The 23,263-nt window shown below is 47.1% G+C and overlaps 1 protein-coding gene across 1 annotated transcript in view; it reads right to left on the bottom strand.

Annotated features, from left to right (window-relative positions):
• Positions 1-22,928, bottom strand: part of LOC119448311 (phospholipid-transporting ATPase ABCA3-like) — a 150,405-nt gene extending 127,477 nt beyond the window's left edge. The window contains exons 1-3 of the mRNA XM_049664094.1: positions 22,737-22,928; positions 15,407-15,710; positions 11,232-11,480 (exon numbers count right to left, since the gene is read on the bottom strand). Coding sequence (XP_049520051.1) covers positions 11,232-11,480; positions 15,407-15,710; positions 22,737-22,928 — 745 coding nt within the window. The remainder of the gene's footprint in view (positions 1-11,231; positions 11,481-15,406; positions 15,711-22,736) is intronic.
• Between the last annotated feature and the right edge of the window lie 335 nt (positions 22,929-23,263).

The following is a 23,263-nucleotide window of genomic DNA, read 5'->3' on the forward strand; positions in this document are numbered from 1 at the left end:
ATTCATTATAAGAAGGCACGCTGAATATAATACCTGCGGTGCACATGCGCGCACATGCAAGAAAAAACTGCCAAACACAAAGCGATTTGCCGCAAGCAATACTAGATCAGACTCACAAAGTAAAGCAGCGTATCATGTAGCAGAAAAAATAACTGGAGTATAGAACTCGCCTCAAAGCTCCTTTTACATCAGTGTGTGTCATTGATACGGCTTTAACATGAAACCAACCTCCTCATCAACGTTGCCTTCAGCATTCTCCATGCTGTTATCACCATTTTTCAAAAATTTCTACGCCACTAGGGCGTGCAACTGGCCCAAAATCATGCGCCTCCATCGAATTCTGCGGCCCGTCTGCGGGAGCCCAGGCGCAATAGCCAATAGCGTGCCGTGAGCAGCGCCCGCAGCCGGCGGGCGAGGAGAATCGAGGAGGAAAGCGCGGCGGGGAGGAGAGTGTCGCTACTTTCGAATTATCAAGGGGTTTTACTTGCACATCGGCCGCGACGGCGGCTAGCAGCCGCAGTGCAAGTGCGTTGCGTGGAATGCGATCGTGCGCGCGCGCAGCCGAATACGCAATAACAAAAAAGAAATATTCGCAATATATATTCTCGCTCGTGCATGGCGGCAAATGGCAATAGAGTGGCTATGCTAGCCCTTTTGTAATTGAAAGGCGCCAAGGGAGCAATCCGATTGAGCGCGCGTCGATGGTAGAATGTAGCTTGCTTTAGACGATTTACTCCGGCTGACACCTTATCGAACGCCCAGTGGTAACTCGGAAGCAAACATTTTATTTTTTGACGCCCTGTTTACGCAAACAACTAGTTTTGAAGAGTGGCTCGCAATCCGTTTAGAACAAACCATTCTCCGTCATCGATTATTTTTTGCTACGCGACGCACCTGAGCTGGTGCTTTTTTTTTTCTCACGAGAAAAAAAATGTTTTAAATTATTCACAAACAGTTCAAACAGAACGTTGTCAGCCTTATGTTATTCTCTGCTAAGTGACACGACTGAGCTTCAGCTGCTTTTTATTTTCACGGGAAGACGCTCTCTTTGTTGAGTGCCTTCGTGTAGAAGGTAAAATGGATGACGAAAAATAATTTTGTAACTTGGTTGGTAAGGCTGGGGCCATGCGGTGCACAGCCCAATATGAGCTTCAGGTGCTTTTTCTTTTCATGGGAAGACTCTCTCTTTGTTGAGTGCCTTCGTGTAGAAGGTAAAATGGATGACGAAAAATAATTTTGTAACTTGGTCGGTAAGGCTGGGGCCATGCGGTGCACAGCCCAATATGACGTCGTTTTTGTGCAGACAGTAGACAAGCTCTTCCAAGCTGTCACTGTGTCACAAATATAGACTTGCTGCAGCACAAAAAGAAACGAACGTAACTTTCCACAGGTCAGGGCGGGCGGCGTCACTGAAGCAGCAGAGCCGGCGCGACTCGCATCGGGCGACGTGTCAACGACAGCGCGCGCCCCCTGGCGGTTCCCTACCGGTGGCTTCAATGCGCCCCGTAGGCGCTGCGTGCCGCTCGTCACACTTCCCCATTCTAGCCACTGTAGCCAGGTTAGCCACTGTAGCCAGGTGTGCGCGCGCTGGTGCGCGTCTTCTAGGTTCTAACCGCCATTATTCGCGAGGCGCGGCAAACGCAAGACGTGCGGGCGCGAGCTTTCGCGCGCCGGCACGCGTAAGTGTAGTTTGGCCTTAACGTAGCATTGTACCACGTCGAGAGAGATTGGTAAGCGGAACAGTCTTCGGAGATGGCTCCCGTCGCTTTCGCGCTGCAGCGCTCGCTGCTAGCAGACGAGAGTGCGCGGAAGGACACATTTAAGATGTGTTCGCGCTCCTGATTGGTCGAAGAGGCCTGTACCTTCCATAGTGCTCCGCGGAACTACTGAAACAGACTATAGGCGCCAACGTTGTTCACAAGGGTCAGCAAGCGTTCATGAAACAGCTTTCAAATTTTATGGCAAATCGCTGTGTGTTCGTACGAGCTTTTCACACAAAACATCCGGTTCGTATATAATAGCCGCCTTCGTCTCATTCCTTTCATCCGAGTAACAAAACGCCGTGGCAGAGACAATCGCTGAAGAAAAAGCGTTGGTGCGGCTCGCGTCCCCGAAAAAAAGCCTCCGTGTATTTCTGTTAACTGTCGTAATAAAAGTGAGCCTGTTGCGTGCTGCAACCACCCGGAGGCGTATATATTGAAAACCTAGAAAGCACAGCGCCTTAGCAACCGCGGTTGAACGCGATTGGCAGAAACTCCGCCGGTGACGCTCTGATGTCACACCCTGAGGATTATTGCCATAGCGTGTCGCCCACGATATATTAGGTTAGGTTAGATTAGGGTAGGTTAGTGTAAGCATAGGCGTGCGCACGGGGGGGAAGGGGGGGGGCGGCCGCCCCCTCTAATCATCTAGGGGGCGGGGGCGCAAAGTTGGCCCCATATTTTTTCTCAGTCGTGCCGGTCTCGTTATTGTTAAAGGAGCACTAAAGAGAAACATAAGGTTAGAGCGGACTGCTGCAAGAACCACCATTACAGAAACATCGTAGTACTTATTTCGTGCCAAGAGAATACTTAACTTAAAGAAAAACGCGTTTTCCTAGATTGGAACTGCCCGCTACCGAGCTGGAAGGCGTCTAACGTAGCATTCGACATTCCCGCCTTTGGCCGCCAACAACATTCCCCGGTGTAACATAGCGCTAGAAAAACTCGCAGCAATACTTACTGCTACGCTTGTTTGCGTACGCTGCTGGTATTGCGATATTTTCCCCAGATAGAACAACACCAATGAGGTGACCCGGGCATTGTTGTGCATTGTGCATGTCATCCACGTGTTACTGCCGGAGCAAAGCCGCTCCATATGTGTGTCGCAATTTGGTGAGCCTCTGTTTATCCTGCCAAAGTGCCACGCCTCCGAAATGCGACATGATCCACCCCTGTATACCGTGAAATTTATTGAAACTAATGTGGCCCCGATTTAATTTTTCCCCTGAAATTAAGGTAAAAAAATTGATGCTTTCATTCTCACGTTAACGCACACGGGTTGTTTTTCCAGGATGCGCTCTAGATTCTACGCGCCCTTGTCACGCGCCCCAGCATTTATTTTGACGAGGCTGCGAGCCGCGCCTATGCGCTGAACGAGCTCAACAGTTGGTAGCGCTCTCACCCACCAGATGACACTTGGGGCAGCGGTGGTTCGTTTCCAATATATCATGCTTCATAATACAGATGGTACTAATATTGTGCAGCAAGAGTCTTGCTACACAATAAGTAAGAGTCTTGGGACTCTTTTTTTTGCGAGTTCTGATTTGCGAGTTTATGTGTATTAAAAGCACACGTAAACTCTCTCGTCGGAGAGTCACGTGGCCCAAAAGAGAGTTGACGCGTCTCTTCACGGAGACTTAGCAAGCAGGACGTACCTACAAGAGTAACACACTCTTTTTATTGCGATAGCAATTATATGGACACTTCAACCGGATTTCTGCCGTCGCCGTCACCGTGAGGTTCTCTATAGATAAAATCTTCGCCGCGCGCCGTATGCCCGAGCGGAAGCATGCGGTGTTACGGTTGACGTACGACAGCCCGTTTAAAGGGATTAACGGAGGAGGTCTCCCCATCGTGCTTGGTTGTCGCGGGCGGGACGCAGTAGTGGCTGATCCTTTTGTGCGCAGGTGCGGGGAAGCGATTAAGCCCGCCTTCTACGAAACGTTCTTCCCGAGCATCTGGAACGCAGTAGTGTCTGATCCCTTTGTGTACAGGTGCGGGGACTGGGACGCCCGAGTGGCTGATCCCTTTGTGTGCATGTGCGTAGGGGGGGGGGGGGGGGGCGACTAGGCCCGCCTTCCACGAATAACGTCTTCAGGAGCCTCGGGTTGCCGCCAGCGGAGGCAAGCCCGGGAAACGTCGCCTAGGGGAGAGGGAGATGCCCACCTTCCACGAATGACGTTCTTCGGGAGCCTCGGGTTGCCACCAGCGGAGACAAGCCACTTATACTCTGCCAACCACCGCGCTCGTCGCTCGCCCGCACTAGGGTGCCTCGATGCCCAGCGCCGCCGTCCAGGGTGGAGACAACCCCGCTGGCGCCGCCATATTGTGTCACACGAGCTGAGACTCAGCTACGCTTGCGTTCATAAAGTGTTACTCGCGGCGCGTCCAAGTGCTTTGCCTTGATGAGGATTTTTTTATCGGTGTCCCATCTGCATATCTTTATAACCAATAGCCGTTAACTCGTCGAAGGTCGAAGACGTAAATGTATGGCGTCGGGAACATACCCCAAGTTGCCTAATTCAATCACATTTAATATGCCATGTGTATGTTTAAAATACGCACTATTTTTTTGCGCTTCGATGCTTGGTATATAAGGTTTGCGACCCCCTGTGTGTGGAAGTTTTTCTTTTTCGCTGTTGTATTTTGGTTTACACGTCACGCCTCATTTACCGTAGCCAGCCACTCGCGCACGGCGGTTAGTTTCCCTTGCGTTGCGCGTGCTCTTCGCGTTCGTTGCAATTATTTGACGATATCTACGCACAATTTTTGCTTTTTTTTGTCCACAAAACTGTGTGCTGACAGGATTAAGCTGGTGTAAAAATAACTGCGATGTGAAAATAAGGTTTAGTTAGTGCTGTAGAGAAAAATGTAACGTAACTTGTCTGTGTCAATCTTGCGTAGTACACACAAGAAATCAAACGATGCACAAAATACATTTACTTATAATGTCTAGTACAGTCAATCATGAAAGAGATATGTACATGAAAAATTATATGTACTGTGTGGCGCCTGAAGGTTATGTTGAAAGACGAGATAAAAAAAATTAATTCGCAAGGTAGGCTCGACACACAATTCGGGATAGAGAGAGTTTTTTTTTATTTATTCATTACATGGGGGGGGGGGAGTTCAAGTGAGTACATCAACCTTATTACACACAATATAAATCGAAAACAAGAATGCAAACAAGAAAACGCAACCGCGGGTAATATTAATCAAGATATCCAGCCAGAATACATACATCAGCTACCATCGAATACGTCGCATCAGCCAAACACATCGATGGCGAGTACAGAACATTTCATAAATAACCATTAGAACACTGATAACTACATTGAAAAAATAAACAACACTGCATACATATCACGTACAAAAACAGTACATGAAACTAAGACAGTCAAATACAGATTAGCAATGTTTTTCACTTCGAAAATATAGTCCATGATGATGTAGGGCTGTTGACTAACAGACGGCGCCCATCCTGTCGATTTCCCTCGTACTGGTCCTCTTCAAAGTGTTTCTAAGTACAGGTAAAACAACAAAAGTGATTATTTATATGAAAAGTTTCCTTGTAAAGTCAGAGAACCCATTACAGTGCTTAAAAATAATTTTTAGCAGAAGCAATGCTGTATTACCTCGCTGCACACGTTTCGAAGAAATGCACAGGCTACAACTGACACCATGCCAGAAAGCGCCGAAACATTTTGGTCCCATGATGCCCCTTAACTCTACTACACCTGGGAATACCGTGCACAGGCATTTAAATACCGTCACAGTACCCACTACGATCGGGAATGAGCACGAATGACCATCGGCTTACGATCACCACGCTACAAATATGTACAAGTCTAAAAAATCAGCCATGTAACGTAACACCCTGAGGTCCGCAAGATATCTCCTGAGAAATCAGAGAAAATCACAATGTTTCGCTTACCACGTACAAAACAGCCGCTCTCCCCAGACGAAGCACTGCGTTCTTTAGTCCCAAATAACCAGTACCAAAAAAAGAAAAAAAAAGAAACAAGAGACACACACGATGTGTGCTTCCCGTGAAAAAGGAAAATAGGTGGCTTACGTGACGATTCGTAGCTAATGTAAGACTATTTCGCGGCTAAGCATCTTCGTCAGTCTTTAAAATAAGGGTACAGACTGCGCCCATCAAAACGAAAAAAGCCTATGCGACGCGCGCTCGCAAACCATACGCTACTCAGACAGCATCGGTGCAGTGCTTACTTAGTTCGTGAGCGAACGTAGGTACGTGAGCGAGGATCAGAGAATACTTTCTTATTTAAATGAAAAACACGGTGCGGTAGTCTAAACATTCTTGACACTTACCTCGCAAATGCAGGAGTTATCCGTTGCCTTCCAGTGATCGCGCTTTACTTGGGCTTCCCATCTCTTCCGTCGCTCTGGGTCCCGGGGGAAGCGAAAACAACGCAGTCCTTTACGCATCGATCCGGCGCACTTGGGAACACAACAGCCCGTCATGTCGACACGATGCACTTGATAGCTTGTCAGTCATGCGGCTGAACACTGTCTAGCAAGTATAAGCGACCGCGAAGCATCCGCGCGCACTGTGCCTCGAACTCAGCACCGGCACCAAGCAATCGCAACGGCTCGCTGTGACACAATATGGCGTCGCAGCGAGAAAGCGGCGGCGCGGGGGCGGTCAAAGGTTGGCACCACCCTGAACGGTGGCGCTGGCATCGATGCACCCTAGCACCGTCTCTTATCTCCACACGGCTCTGACCTTTATGCGCCGTGCATTCGCCGCTCAGTTTCCGTTGAAGCGATAGACCGCACGTACCTTCGCCCGCTGCGGCGTATGCGCTCGCTGCCAGCGTTTTGACAGTCGTTGTCTGCAGTCATTCAGTGTGATCTATTCATGTTTGTTTGTGCGCGCTCACACCACGCTTGTTCATTCAGTTAGTAATAGTCGGGCCACATTTTCCAACGCACGCTACACATGCAATGCTGCCCGGATCGGCAGTGCAGCACTACAGGTGTGTCCCTTCGCACGCGCTGCCCACGGGAAGCGCTTCTCATCAACACCACCGTTTCACACGCGCCTTCTCGTGGTCATCGAGTCTCTCTTCATGTCGGTCTACTTACGCCGCAGCACACCTGCTTACTTAATCAGCTCATGTTTACTACAATTCATATTGCTACCAAAGCCGCTCGCTCACCTTACTTCGTATGACATTGCTGTGTTTCTATCGCATTCATTGCTTCGCCCTAAGGGCGAAACTGTGACATTTTTTTCTCAGAGTTTAGGAGATGAGTTCTTCAAGTAATCACTACAGGTAAGTTGCTGGCACGATAAGTGGGAACGTTCTCTGCGTCTTCGCGTATCGTCTACCTGTGATAACTTCATGTGACCGTCTGCCTGGCCTGCATCGCCCAGTCGTGGAGCCTCCTGTGTCCGGTTGATGTGAGGGGCTCCAAGTTCGGGTCGTCCTCGCGACATCCAACAAGCCGATGTGAGTTAACGGCAAATGCGATACCACGGTAACTGAACACCTTTCCAGATTTTATGAACTTTCGGAGTATATATATATATATATATATAATTCATAATATTACAGTTTTATTTTCGTACAACGTTGACCTGTCTTGGTATTCGTTTGTTCCCCCTACACGTGCATAAAACATACCAAAGTCCGACAGAAAAGCGCTTAGAAAAATCTGCGTTTTGAAAGGCGCATTACACGACTTGTTAGCGCCTCCGTTGGTTTCGTTATGCACGGAAACGCAGCGAGCACACGGGTAGATTTTTCGGTTCAGCCCATTGTCGTTCAGCAAGTTCTAGGTGTTCTCAAAATCACGTGGACATCAGTGAACTCTGTTTGCTTCGATGGCGCTGCTGCCATGTCAGGGCACATTTCTGGAGTGCAAGCTGAATGCAAAGAGAAAAACAACAGAATATTATACGTCCATTGTTACGCTCACTGTTTGAATCTAGCTCTCGTTGATGCACGTTTGTCAAGGGCCGAGAACAAATTCTTTTTGATTTCTTCGGCACCTTGCAGCTAGCATACAACTTCATAGAATCTAGCCCAGTGCGTCACTCAATTTTTGAGCATATATCTTCGGCGTTAGGCACAGGTCTAACGACGCTAAAAACTTTGTCCACAACCAGATGGGCTTGCCGGGCAGAAGCCGTCAAAGCAGTGCGGGATAACAACTGCGCCTTGGTAGACGCCGCAGAGGAAATCATAGAAAACACGCAGCATTCGGAAACGCGAGCAGAAGCAAAAGGACTTCCCGCGCAACTGGAAAGCTTCGAGTTTCAATTCTGTATGGAAATGGCCCATCCTGTGCTGCAGACGGTCCTCAAGGTTAGCCGCATGCTTCAGGACCCAAAAATAAATCTTCTTACTGCATTCCAGACAGTGAAAAATCTCCAAGAAGCTCTCAAGGAAATGAGGCTGGACGAGAGTGCATTTACAAAGGTGTTTCAAGGTCCCACAGAGATATGCCAGACTCGCGGGATCAGTATTCCTGCTGTGACAGAGGAAAGTGTCTAGACGCGCAGACGTGAACTTCGCCAGTCAGTTTTTTCACGAAACAAAGGAGGAAGAACTCCGCGTCAGCGTTTTTTTTTTTTTTACTCCAAGCTTGATGCTTTCCTTGAAGGAATTGAGACAAGATTCCCGCAAGAGACAGCCGTTCTCATATCTGCGATAATGAACATTCTGCGCCTCACTGCCAATGACGAGGAGATAGACGTTGTCACTAAGTATTTTCACGGGGAGTCTGACAGCTTGCGGGTTGAGCTCCGCTTACTGAAGGCACAGGTTAGCACAGAGCACATAAAGCTCGGCGACTGTAATGAATGGCTAGACTGGTTGCAACAAAACGGCCTAGGAGCGTTAGTTTATAACGAGTTTTTTTTAATCCTTAAAGGCTTTGCAGTTGTCCCTGTGACTAGCTGCTCGTGCGAGCGGACATTTTCAAAGCTCGCCATTGTGAAAACAAAGCTGAGATCAACTATGAGTCATGACCGGCTTCGGTGGCTGCTTTTACCGTTCGTTGAGCAACAGATTGCATTGTCAACAAGTTCTGAGTCAGTCATCGAACAGTTAGCGACAAAATCGCGTAGATTTTTGCTTTAGACTTTTCACGATTGGTGAAAGTATTATATCTCCCACGTGCTACACATTTTAGTAGTCTAGTCATAAAATATTTTACCACCACATAACATATCCATTAGTTTCTATAATGTTTGTTGAACATGACGTAATGCGTGAGTGTTGACTTGTGCAAAAAAAGTAATTATAGCACTTATTTCTATTACATGTTTCTATCAAGCGCTAGAAAGTAAGATTATCAACTGTACATTTGGATGCTCTGAAGAAAAAAAGGGCATATGTCATGACGTTTATCTTCAATAATTACTAAATATTGTAAATGGCTGTTTCTCGTATTTTTAATCTGCGGTATATTCTCGTGATTTTAAGCGTTGCCATTACGTTGTGTATTGGGTGGCGTTTTTCGTCCTCTGCATGAACGTTGCAGACGCCATATGACAGCTTTCGCCATGTGTAGGTGCACCCATGCGTTTGCCCTGTATGTATACTATATTTTCCATACTAGCAGAAACACGTTGAGGGAATATTTTGAAATATTCTGTGCTGTTAAAGATGGCATATGTGTCGTATCTTTCTCTGGTTTAGAAAGAATCAAAATTCTTTGTACGCGCGTTGTGTCACTGACGCCTCAGCTGCGCAGGAACGGCCTTTCTTTGCGGACGTTTCACAAGAAAGTGCAACCAACTGTTTAATAATATTTTCGATATGTTACAATTCAATATTGTTGAAATAAATGTTTCATAACCATATCTCGTCTCAGCACTACAATATGAGCGGAAGGACATCAGTGGGAGTGCGTTGATAGAAAGGGGGGGGGGCGCTCTGGGGAAACCTCGCCCCCCCCCCCCCCTAATGAAAAATCCTGCACACGCCTATGAGTGTAAGTTTGGTCAGGTTAGGTTAGGTTAGGTTATGTTAGGTTAGTTTTGCGTAAAATGCGTTAGGTGGCGCGACGTACTTTCACAGCGCTCACAAAGGGCGTCGAGAGACGCCGGTGGCGTCTCAGCCAATCGCGTTCAACCGCGGTTGCTAAGGCGCTGTGCCTTCTGGATCTTGAATATATGCCGCCCGGAAGAATAGGCACTGCGTCGCTACGCTATAGACAAGAGATAAGGCGCAACATGGCAACTTAAATGAGACGGGCACTTCCTCGCAGTCTGTTTAGCTAAATACCCCTTGTGGAATAAAATACGAATGGTCATCTGGCGTTAGTGTCTGTTCAGTCTACAAGAGAGTGACTTCGAACGAGTCTGGAAGAATCTACTTTCATTGGCAGTTTGTTTTATCGCAACGCCTAGCCTTACTTAGACACTAAAGTGCCATTTGAGTATTTTCATGGTGTTAGAAACGCAGGGAGAGCTCTTAAAATGCATCAGTGTGGTGCCCATTTTGAGTGTTGCTACTGAAATATCCTTTAGACTTAGTGACGAATGGTAATGTTTTTCGCTGAAAATGATATGCTATAGTGACTGCATTCTAAACGCTAAACTATACAAAGCTTTGAACCAACATTTGAAGGTTGGTAGGAAACACAGGCGCACCACAAGTGACATTACCAGGAGCCATATTGTGAGTAATAGCAATTCCATGGCAATTCGTAGAAAAAATAATGTATTACCGCCATTTACAGTGTTTGGCCAACTGGATTTCCATGCTTAAACCTTATATTCATTATAGGAAAAGTTGAAGCGTAAGTGCAAGTTACGTTGGTGGCAACATTATCACCTGAACAGAGGCGATTGACTGCCGGGGTGGCACTCTCGTAGACCATTCAAGGCTGAGCATCTCTCTACTACCTAAGACACCACCCTCGTAACATAATTGAAATAGTGGAAGGTCCTTTTTTTGTCTCTGAACTTAGAGTCCCAGGTAAAACAGCACACCGCTGTCTTCGGACATCTTTACCACAAGTTATCAGTAGTGGGGTACAAGTGAAGCCTCACGATTTAGCCAAAGTTTTGACAAGTGGACTTGTCTTCGTCCGCAGTTGTTAGCCTGATAAAGGTAAGTTCCCTAGTAGGAACGTTGGCTACAGTCGAAGGTTTCTTTTGTTGCAAAGTATAACAGCGCGACTTCTTCAAGGAGACCAAAACCCAAGAGCAAACAAGAACAGGCACTCTTATACCAGCACTTGTCCTTCTCTATTTATCAGTTTTTTCCTTGTTCAAAACGTCAAGCTATTGTACTTTGAATCGTGCAAAACCAGCTAGCCATCGTTGTTACAGAGTTCCCTTGTTCTTGCACTGTTGATCACTTGAAATATACAGCTTCCGGTGAACCATGTCTTATTTGAGCCTAGAATGGAGGGCTTATGCGGACAACATGCAGGCCATAGGCAGCACTTGCGCGCGCCTGGTACCAAAGAGGGAAGCATACTTACGGCTCTCGAAGAACATTGAGAGCAGGGTGGCGTGCATCAGACAGGAGCTGCAGAAGCACATCAGTATCCAGAACAGCAGCAGCGGGTCACTGTACTGGATGAACGCACGGCCCTGGTCATTGTGCTTGATGCACAGGAATAGCATCATGAGTGTCACGATGATGAGGTGCATGAAGCCGCCACTCAGGTAGTGGCTGATCCAATAAATCCAATCATTCAGACCAGCCATGCGCAGATACTCCTTCATGCCTGCAGGAGTGCAGCGAACATCACCTTATGGACTTCTGGATAGCCAAATGTGCGTCGGCATGGCGCCAGGTAAAAGAAAAATCGCAAATCTTGGCACTAAACGTTTCATGCGTGAATTGAATTGAATTCTGGGGTTTTTTTTACGTGCCAAAATCACGATTTCGTTATGAGGCAAGCCGTAGTAGGGGACTTCGGATTAATTCTGACTACCTGAGGATCTTTAACGTGCCCCCAATGCACAGAACACGGGCGTTTTAGCATTTCGCCCCAATCAAAATGTGGCCTCAGCTGCCGAGATTTGAACCCGCGATCTCGCGCTTAGCAGTGCCACAACACAGCTGCAAAGCCACCGCGGTGGGTTTTGATGCGTGAAAAGGATTAGTACAAAAACAGACCGTGATTTTTCTTCTCACACTTAGGAATGCGGAAAAAAAGAAAAAGAGGCCTTTTGTACGTGAATGACGATGTGGCCGCCCTTATTAGGTTTTACAGCAGCTATTACTGTTTGGTTGTAGCCTTATCTGTTTATTCCTTCAACATATCCTCCCCTGCGCTGGCCTGGGTTAGCACAACAAGCTCTAGCGGACTTCACACGCATGTACCTATAATTTATCGTTGAACAAGTGCGAGCCTTCTCCCGCCTGATAGAATGCTCTCAGCCAAGAAATTATTCAGGTAACATTCACGACAATTTCTGCCTGCGGAAAGCAAAGACCAAAGCTATCTGAGGTGTTCTTTTTCCACTTCTTATTTCAGGCCATTGCTCCCCCGCACCGGCTGAAAACGCCGAAGCTCACGCCAACAAACCTTACAGCCGAGCAACTGTCATACATATATGACTAATACCGAGACTTAAGCTAACGCGAGCCGCACTTTCTTGTGCACGTTATTCAGCTACTTGTTAACAGCGATATCGTCTCCCAGATTATGATGACCAGATAATACATTCTGACCGTATTAGATGTAGGAACAACGTACTGAACTGGCGATAGCTAATTTTACACCAGGTGACTTTGATGAAAACGGTCGCACAACGTTGCAGACCACAAATTTTTTTTTTCTAGAGAAGAAGGCATTGGCTTAATTCTGCGGTTGTAATTTATTCATTGTGGACATTGACCTCGCGAATAAATATGTAATGCGCGCACTCTCGACAGTGCAAGATAAACTTTCGCGTGAAGTCAGGGCCTCTTTGGTGATCCGTAGAAGGACAAAACTCAATTTGGTGTGGTGGTGTGGGAAGGGATGAAGAGGGCAGTGATCAATTTTGAATTTCAGCTTCCAGCGAAACTAGCGTGCTACGTTAAGTATAAACAAGTGTTTGGCCCTGCTTATTGAAGAATTAACCGTTTGGGCTCAATCAGTGTCTAATTGGTAGCAGCACCTGTCCACTTTTTATACAAGCGATCACAGCTCTAAGGAACTCGATAAACTGCTACTATAATTTTAAATTGGGGCCACAAATGTTTGGCTTCGCGTACATCGGCTTTGGGGTATGGAGGAGGTACGAGCTTTAGCATAGGGTTTTCTACTCGCGGTTTTTGTCTTGTGTTACAGCGCCTCCGCGGCTCGAAAGCGAAGCTACGGTGAAGAATAAAATGAACGTTATATGGTATATGCCTCCAGCATACGTACTTCGTTCTTTAATGAGAATTTCGATCGTTACTACATTTACAGAAAACTATTTATTACACTTAGTTCTGAGGGACTAACTAATTTGTCGTCGTCACGCACTGTCACGGAGCGGCATATTTTCGAATGGTTTGGACGCTGATTAGCGACACGCCGAATTACGGGCGTCAGAAGCGTCGTGGCCACTCGGGGTGCCATCTCGATTCCAGACGCGACACGCCGATTACGGACCCCGAAGTGTACGTGTACGGCCACGTGCTAGTGCCGGGCTCGACCTTGGCCCTTGACATTGGGAGAGAGGATAATCTGCGGTTCTTCGTCCATGGTGAAAGGGCCGCGGCCAAGATTGTTGGGAGCTAAGAGCCCCGAATTCGGAGAACGCTACATAGCGGCAGTTTCCCTACATAGGGAACTAGGGAAAGAAGAGGCTATTTAAGCGCAGGTTTTGGGCCCTGCTGATTAGTCTAGAAGCTGAACCTATGCGCTGCTGAGAAGCCGTTGGGGGGCTAGTGTCGTCCAGTATCGCCTGGGCCGCCTGGCCACGTCGGAACTCCGAGGAACTTGTTGACGTACGAGACGTCAAACCAGCGTCTGCAACGAAGCTCACGGTAGTTCGCCTCAAGTTAGCTCAACCTGCTTGAGAGAAGACGTCAGATCTAGACTCCCGGGAAACCCAGCTCAGCAATTCGCATCCACCTCGACAAGATCGGACCGCCAGCATTCTTCGGGAAAGCTTTGTGCACCGACTTCCACGGTTTATGGACTTGCTGCTGCTGCCCGGCCATGCGTATGACACCCTTTGTTTTCTTTTGAACTTTGATTTATTTTGAACTTTGCTTTAGTGAAACACTGTTAAGTGTATTCTTGTCTATTTGATCCTCGCACTGTTTCATATGTATATGTTCTGTTGATTGCTCGTATTTATTTGTCTTCATCATTGTGTTAGATTAAGTTCAGGTGTGTTAGTCTGTCTTGTGTTTTTTTTATTATTGTATTTTATTAATCTGTGTGTATTGATCAGCCGATAAATATCTTGTTTTTGTTTACTCCCGACTCTGACTCTTTTCACTGTGCTCGCTTGCGTACGGAACGACCAACCAGCTTGTCTACCCCGTCGATCGACTTCGCGCCGACGACAAATCGGGGACAGCTGTGACACGCACCCAAGGCAAGCCAGAGTAAGCAAGAGCCTTCCCGCATTAAACCTATGTGCTCTGGCATCAGGAAGCGATGTCGAAAATAGCAGCAATTTATCGTTCAATGTTCGTCACATACGTAAGATGAGAGAAAGCGATAGCGCTCACGATTACTTGTTTCTTACAAGCGTTCGGCGGCACTCAGAAATCAAGACAGCTATGGTGCGAACAGAGAGCTATGGCGTCGATAAGAGCTACCATGTTTGTGAAAGCAACATTAGGGTCAACCAGGCTATATGTTGAATTTTCTGGTTGGGGGGAGTGCAAACCCAAATCCAAGAAAACGGTTTTCGTTCAGCGTCTGTGTATTGGTGAAACGCTACTCGCTTTGGGCACCCTAGGCTTGAGTGCCCTATTTTAAAGCTACCAATTAAGAGCAGTACTTCCATAAAATATTGAAACGAGGTAGCATGAAGAAACGCTGTGCTTTATAGAAGCGATCAATAAACTTCAAACTTTCGGTGTATGAACTGAACCTTGCGAAATTTACTTACCAGGTAATAAGAATAAATGATAAAGAGCAGGTGACTGGGATCTAAAGTACTCAATAGATATGCAAGTAAATTGGAAAAGTACCTTACCACTGCGAGGGAAGTGTGGCACTGGAGCTATGATTGGGTCAGAGGAATGTATTGAAGCATCAAATATACTGTAGTTGGTATCTGCATCGAATACAGGTTATGTGCATGTATCTGCTCACTGAAACACACCTTGTGTGGGGACCTTGCACACATATTTAGATGCCATTTCAAAGTATCGTGAGCAACCCTGTCTCATACTGCGCAATCGAACATCATAGACGCTGAGCCACCTTGACTTGAATGTTATCGGCTAAAAAAGTGGAGCTTCATTCATATTGATTGAGCTTCTCAAATCAACAAACGACAATTACGGTGTAAGTAGTTGTTTCCTTGCGAATAACTTTTAGTAGCCGCTATTTAAGTTGGCGCCTGTGCATTAATTTGACGAGTCGGAAAGCAAACGACATTGACTCCTATTATATGGCTTTGCTGTACATGTCCACCGTCGTGTACGATTTTTCAAAGCATATATCTCTATTGCCCACCCTTTTGTTATACTTTAAATGTACTGTCTCACCCGAGGCCTTCTCAATCGTCAGGCGCGCCACGTAGACTGCGAAGGGCACGAGCATGCCGACGCAGAAACGGGTCAGCACGAGCGCGTAGGTCTTCATGTCGTGGAATTCAAAGTAGGGCGGGTACGGGAAGCGGCACATGGTCACCTCGGGCAGGGGGCCGGTATAGTTGAAGCGCTGCGCCTGACGCTCGAGATGCTTCTGCTGCAGCATCGCCATTATGGGCAGCACTGTGTTCATCTCGGGGAACTGGGACTCGTTGATGGGCTCCTCCGGCTCAGTGATGAGGCGCTCCTGGTACGTCAGCTGCACAGTTAGTGACCACACCATCTTCAGCGCAGCTTAGCGGTAGAAAGGTGGTTATCTTTACGATGGAAAAGTACTGTTAGGCACTTACGGGGTCTCCATTGTCCTTCCTGAGCGTAAATAATAGGTTAGTTTTTTTCTTGCATTTGTCCTACCGATTGGGTGATCCTTTGCTATACCGACGAACGCGCTTGCACCAACAGAACGCTACTATACGGCGATGTTACGGGAACCTTTTTCAGTGCTGTGATTTTTATAATTTTTACAGCGAAGCCGTTAAGGGCTAGTTCCCCCAGTATCATGTCCGCATGTAGAAAAAAAAACTACCATAAGCATTTCGGCTCCATGTACGTAGTGGTTTCCCGCCAGTTGTGCCTTAGCACAGGTGTCAAAACGGATGACCAACATCCCAGATAGGTAATGACATGAATAACATCACATGCTCGTCAGTTAGATCATAATTACCGATAATGAAATCACGTGTGGCGCATATCAGCATTGGATAAGCGGGTATGAGCCAGGGACAAGGAAGGAAGGATGGAAGGAAAGAAAGAAAGAAAGTAGGAAGGAAGAAGGAAGGAGGGTAAGAAAGAAATCACGTGTGACTCATACCTGCGTTGGATATGTGGGTACGAGCCGCTGAGAGCAGGAGTGGGTGAAATCTCACAGGATTCTGACGCTGCCGGTCAGTGTGCCGCTGCTACGAACGCTGTGGCTCTTACGCTAGTCTATGACGATGGGGCGGACTTGGCGCCGCAAACGCACTATAGTTGGTCATCGCGCCGGGCGAAAACAAGACGCCAGTGCCCTTGCTCTTTGACGAACATGCCGAAGACGCTTAATATAGTCAATAATGATAATATATAAATTCACTATAGCAATATTCACTACAACAGACCCACCGTAGTCGCAGCTTTGCTGGCTTCATCTTTACAGTAGACGAAGGGCTCTGAATTTTTGTTCAATAATTTTACAAAACACCCTACCCTGTTTTTCATTATTCTTGTTTAGGTTGGTTTGCGCTGCGTTATTACATCTATAAAAAAACTTAACCATAGTAAATGTATCGTCGAAAAAAAATTGACATCCGTTCAGCGGAATATCGCAAGGTGGAAGAAGGGTTATGAAACGGAAATTCGGCATCCACATGACTGTAGTACGAGGTAACACGAAGGGTTTCCACTGCAGCATCGCGCTACATTCGGGTGGATGACGGTTTTTTTTTTCTTCTGAAAAAAAATTGTGTTACGAAAATACCCTGCTTGAACACAGAATTTGCGTATACGAGATCTACGCATGAAAAAAGTCACAGGGCTGCGCGGCACACGCAGCACTGTCACAGCGTAAGCTGGTGGAGTGGCTCAAAAGAAGCTCCAATTTCGGCACCACGCACGACAGGGTCTTAGCAGCAAAGTCTCTTCGCCTCGTTTTGACGAGAACGACCTGAACTGCCCGCCCGGAATCGACGGCGAGGTGCGGCTTGTAATGCTCTCTGCACAGCAGTGTGCTGAGCTCGATGATGCGTCGTTGTAGCCGCGCACGGAGCTCTACGATTTGCTTTTTTCAGCGGGGGTTCGTACCTTGCGAGGAGACGCCATAACGTGTACCGAAGAGGTATCCAGTATACGTGGCGCACATCTCACATCCCTTGACTCGTGGCACGGTACGTTGCTGTTGTTGATGATGATGACGATTGGTTATTGAAATTTAGAAAACGGGCTGATGACAAATAGTCCCCTATAGCCTGCTTGAGTTAACCAGGTACAGCAGGGGCGTAGCCAGCGGGGGGGGGGGGGGGGTTAACCCCCCCCCCCACTTACCCACCCTTTGTTCTCGTCGCTTCGCGCTGACATAATTCATGAAACCGGTGCTACTATCACAATTTCATTCCTGGACGCTTCCGTTTGGGTTGGTAATTTACAGCGAATCATGTCTGCATATAGAAAAAGCTGTCATGGTGTTTGTCAAGGCTTTGACACTCTGTGAAGTTTTGGGCGAGAATGTGGCGGCCGCATTCTGAAGCAACAAATGCGCAACAAATGAAGCAACAAATGCAGCAGCCGCATTTTAGATGATGGCGAAAACGCACGAGGCCCTTTTACCTAGATTTAGGTGCACGTTAAAGACCCCAGGTGGTCGAAATCTCCGGTATACATTTCCGCGGCTTCAATTCAGGTGCCGGTCAGGCCGCGCTCGCGCAGGATCTTCGGCTACGTTCACAGTTGGTCTCGAAGCTGTTGGAAGCGGCAAAATCTTGCAAAAATCCGCCTGCCTAGGCGGCAAAACAGGCAGAAAAACAGGCTGCGAGCCAAATCGGTTTCAGGCCGATTTTTTCGCCATGGCGAAGCGGAAACGCGGCGGAAAGTCGTTCTGCTTCACTGGAAGCTACACTATATATAGCATGTAGACAACCGGTCGTAAAATTGAACATGGCACCAAAAGTGTAGGCTGTAATGCTGATCGACGCGATCAAGAACCAGCCCTTGCTCTACGACAAGAGTGGCACTAAAACGTACTGTCAGCAATACTCGCGATAGTATTCAACGTCGCGCGACCGGAGGTGCGGCAACGAAGCCTTGGCGTGACCCAATTTCTCGCGCTTTTGCAAAGCCAGGCGAACCCACCACCGCCGTTTCCGAGGTGTCCGCGTCTTCCGTTTATTCATTGTCCATTTCTAGAAAACAAGTAGGTAGAAGTATAAAAGCCATTTCTTCTTCCACTTCCATGGCAGACAATAGTTAGGCAGATTCCTCGTTGGCGCTCCATAATTCTCCTCGCACATGTACGGTATATTGCAGAAGTCGCGGGCTGCTTTTCTCGTCGCGACGATAGATTAGGAGCGTAGGTCTCACGTAGGACGCGCAGGCTTTGGCGAGCCCCAACACAAGGACCAGCCCGGGTTTTAGCTGTGGTGTTCCCGTTGCCCCTTTGGTGTCCTGGAGGCGCCGACAATAGGAAATGTTTTTACAACTTGTAAATAAAAGCTATTAAAGAAATATTATCACGCCTAGGCACCAGCCTGTGACTCAGCGCTACCGCGCCCGTGTGAGGAGAATTACGGAACGCCAACGAGGAATTTACCGAAGGTCGCAGCTGACACGCGAAGTTGCGTACAATGATCACTTTTGATGACGGTACGTGGGTCAATGAATGAACATACCGCTCGAAATAATGCGATAATGAGCGCCACCCCGCCGACAAACGTACGCAGACTAGATGAATCTGGACGAAAACGGCAGCGGTGGCCGCGGCGGTAGCAAAACAAATGTGAACAACTTGGACAGGCGCGGCAAAAAATTTCCGGCCGCTTTGGCCTTTCCGCCCGCTTGCCGCTTCCCAAGTGTGAACGTAGGCTTAGTCTGCGCGAGAAACGTCTCTTGTTTGCGATTGCGCCCATACGGAAGGCTGGTAATTACTGTTGTGTTGTTGAATCCCAAACCAGCAATTACGGAAGGCTGGTAGTTGCTGTTTTGTTGTGGAATCCCAAACCAGCAATGTACACACGAAGGGGTTGATGACAGCAGTGAAATTCCACCGACTCGCAACAGAATACACGAAACAGACAGCCGACAAGCATGAATTACTGCTGTGCGCAGTACAGCGTAAGTAAACTCTTGTTGCAGGCGCTGACAGTTCTCGTCGGAGTTCACGCGTCCTGAGAAATTGATTATGTGCACTATGCACTGAACAAGACCGGAGTTCATTCCTGCATCACTAGTACACCAACCAGTCGAGATTCTGTGAGGTACAAGGCCGCTTCCTGTTTGCACCGGCGTAAGTGAAGCAGAAATGAGTTGCACGCACTACTTAAAATGCGTACACATGCCATATCTATGCTGTGCGGTGAAATATTCTGTACAATTCGGAATCTGTTGACGTAAAGGCAAATGACGGCTGCACGCTCGCACACAGCGGAAGACACAGCGGCCCATGCACTTGCCGCAGGAAATGCAACCCTCTCGTATGAGGGAGCAGGGCGACGAAAGCTTCGCAAAAAAAAAAAAGCCTTACGCGTTTTTGCGCGTATTTAAGTTTTCTAGCGCAAATACGCAGCGAACAAGCTATTGCTATGGGAGTAGGTATAGCCTGGTCATACGTGCATTTTCACGCGTATAGCCGTCCTTGACTTGTGAAACGCACTTCGCCCCGACGAGGACGACGCCATCTACGCTTAACGGAAATTAACAATTAATGATGTCTTATCCGATCGCACGGGTCGTCTCAATGATGTGTTTTCGAAGACTGGTTCATTCAGTGGCGCGATGAGAGACCGTTGCTCCAAACGTCCACTGTACCTGTCGTACTTACTGTATTTACTGAGCTTACTTTACTTTTTACTTAATTTCATCACAAGCACGCGCACACGCGAGGGGGGAGGGGCGGTCCCATATGTCTTGGATATACATGTATAAAGGCTGCTTAAACTACCGATATGTATTATCGATCCCGTGACGTAGAGGAAAGCAGAAGCTTGCCCCCCCCCCCCGTCGGCCGTGACCCCCCCCCGCGAAAAAAATTTCTGGCTACGCCCTTGAGGTACAGTCACATGCAGCATGCAAGTGCTATATGCAACTTACATGTTGGGCACGCTGCGTTTGCAGGCGCCTTAAATAGATGGCGCCATCATACTGGCGGATGCTCGGGATCGCGTTGATTGCGCACCTCGTCTGAATCGCATCTCGTCGTCTGCGCTTGCGCGCCTGCCTAGGGCATGTTTATAAGGCATTTTTCCGCTGCCGGATAGCAAGCGCTTGCGTGGTTCAGTGGTTAAGTGTCCGGCTCCCGCGCAGCGGATCTGGGTTCGATGCCGGCGCGGACCGGCTACTTTTTTCGCATTTCCGGCGATAGCGGTTACGGTCACCAGCGGCGGCGGCAGACACCACCGCGAACTGAAACGGCTATTGGAATGAGCCCATAGCAGCTTACGCTGTAAAATGATACACGTACACATGACGACTTTCAAGATAGGCGTGGTAAGAACGTGTATATGTATAAAGCGTGTTTCAGCGAACACTTTCAAAAAAATTTAAAGGTTACTTGTGGCAGATAGCATAGTTCTAGTTCATGAGCTGGTCTACTCGAAGAGGCCGACATTACTTGTACAAAAAAATGGAAATGCATACTCGATAAATTAGCAAAAATTCACTGATTAAGTTTTTTAACTAATTACCTTAAGGCCCATATTGCAATTTACAAATTCTAGCCGTGGAGTTCGCCAGCGAATCCACTTGGAACGATCCACTTGTTTCTCTACAAAACGTCGTTTTATGCATTGAAGCACGAAAGTAACTCGAACGCCAATGCATTGCTCTGCAAAGTTCGGCAATTAATATCTCGAAACTGGTGTCATCCTTAGAATTCGTTCCAAGTAGATCCGCGTTGAGAACTCTACGGCTAGAATTTGTAAATTGCAATATGGGCTATAAGTTATTAGTTGAAGACTTCGTTAGTCAATTTTTTTAACTAGTCGATTATGCATTTCAATTTTTGTGCACGTATTGTCCACCTGTTGGAGTAGAACAGCTCATGAAGCAGAATAGCGCTATCTGCCACAGGCAACCTTTAAACATTTTTCAAAATGTTCGCTGAAACACTCGGTAGATTAATGCTAGAAATCGGAAGCTGTAGTGATGCAGCAACCTGTCAACAGTGTTAATAACATTGTTTCTAGAAGCTCCTGGAGAATTTCTTCTTTAGTCGAACAACAAGGTCACATGTGCTCATCAGATTTTGGAAAGCGGCTGTGTCCCTCCAAACGAAACCTGACGTTGCCGTTCACCTCCTCTCTCGCTTTGATTTCGAGCTATAGAAGCATTTCGTCTTGTGTATTCAGACCACTCTTTGTTGTTGCTTGTTAGTGGGATTGAATAGTGCACGGCATCACTGCAGAGAAGTAAGTACGTCCTCTACTTTGTCTTATGACTGTCCTCAGAGCATTTCGAAACATAGCCATGAAATGACACCTGACGAAGTTTAGAACGTAGGTTACTGTATGACAGGATAGGCCTCGTTCTTCAAGGCACTTTACCCATTAAATCCCAGCGTGACCATAGTCAGGTAATTTCAATTTATTGTTTTTTGAAGAATTCTGCCACATCTGCAGCATATGTGGCATTTTAAAGTTTGTGAGCTATGCATTATGCAAACTATTTCGAAAGATAAGTCATTTGTCCGCAAGAAAAGTCGTTATAGACAGCAACGTGTCGTTATGTTATGCTAGCGCAGGTTAAGGTAAATATTTTCATTTAAATCATTAGCTTATTTGATGGTATTATGTGCAAGACTCCATAATGTGTAGTCAACATGTGACCTTCCAAGAGCGTTTAAGTGAAATGATTATTTTTTTCCTGAACGAACGAAGTACTTTCAATGTTCTCGCGCAACCATAGATATGGTTACGACACTGTTCGCTGTACAGTTCCTTCAAGGTTAACTGAGTGTCGTCAATTTCAATAAAAACTTTGTGACAGCCCCTCAAGTACTGATTGCACAGGTGGTTTATGTGCTTTGGCAGAAACAATTTTCTGAAACACGTACAGTCAACAAAGAGATGATAAATGAAAGTTCGTTATTCGTTTTTAAAATTTCGTTATTATATTACGTCTTATTTGTGTTAGGCCTTACATTGAAGGTATTGTTTGTCTATATTTGATAAACGTGCCGAGAAAGGCATAAGGCCAACAATGAGGGTAAGTGTACGTTGGAAACTTCAAGACAATCATATTCGTAGACATCATCATTGCCCGACTATATTTAGGAAATGTTTATCATCGTTCTCTTTTAAAAGGAGTCTTGATGCAACTTGCATATCTTAGATTTCTCAAATAACACTTCGGGCCGATCTCTAAAGCTACGCTTTTAAGGTGGTTTCACTAAGGCGTTCATTTAAGTCATCTGTTGTGGAACGCACAGGGTGATGGTACAAAATTCTCACTATATATGCACCCTTTCATAAAAGAGAAATGAAAGTTGCCAGTTACGGTGAGTTTCTTTGTTTCCTCCGAACGGCAGGCACTATTTGTGTACCTTGACGTCGAGGGGCAGCCGAGAGCTCACGAAGGATACGGTGATGCTGGTAGGCTCGGCGTTGTCCGGTCCTATACCTTTGAATACGAGCACTGCGCTGTCCACAGGCGTCTGGTTAGAGGAGGTCATGACCTCGTCTAGTTGCTTCTGGTCCGACAGCGCTATGACGTTATTGACGCCAAGCGGTGCCATTGCGGTTCGCGTCAGCCAACGCACGTATTTGTGGTCCGGCAAGAAGTACACCTGCAACGTAGCCGCGCCGTGGTCACACTGGTTCGCTATCGCTATGGAGAGTTTTCAAGCAGCTGAAGGCAGTCGCGTGAGCGCTGCTCGCGAGCTCAAAATTGTAACGTTGTAAATTGTAAATCACGTCGGCACATTTAGGAAAAGTACAAGGTATAAATTTGGCTACACTTTCGCGCTAGTTCGGGAAGCTGCAACGCTCTCGTGCTCGATGCCACAGTGCAGTGTGTGCCGCCTGCGCGGCGTTCCTAATTTTGACGCCGTGCAAGATGCAGTTGTGCAGG

The sequence above is a fragment of the Dermacentor silvarum genome, chromosome 1 (genome assembly GCF_013339745.2).
Source record: "Dermacentor silvarum isolate Dsil-2018 chromosome 1, BIME_Dsil_1.4, whole genome shotgun sequence".
Lineage (NCBI taxonomy): Eukaryota > Metazoa > Arthropoda > Arachnida > Ixodida > Ixodidae > Dermacentor > Dermacentor silvarum.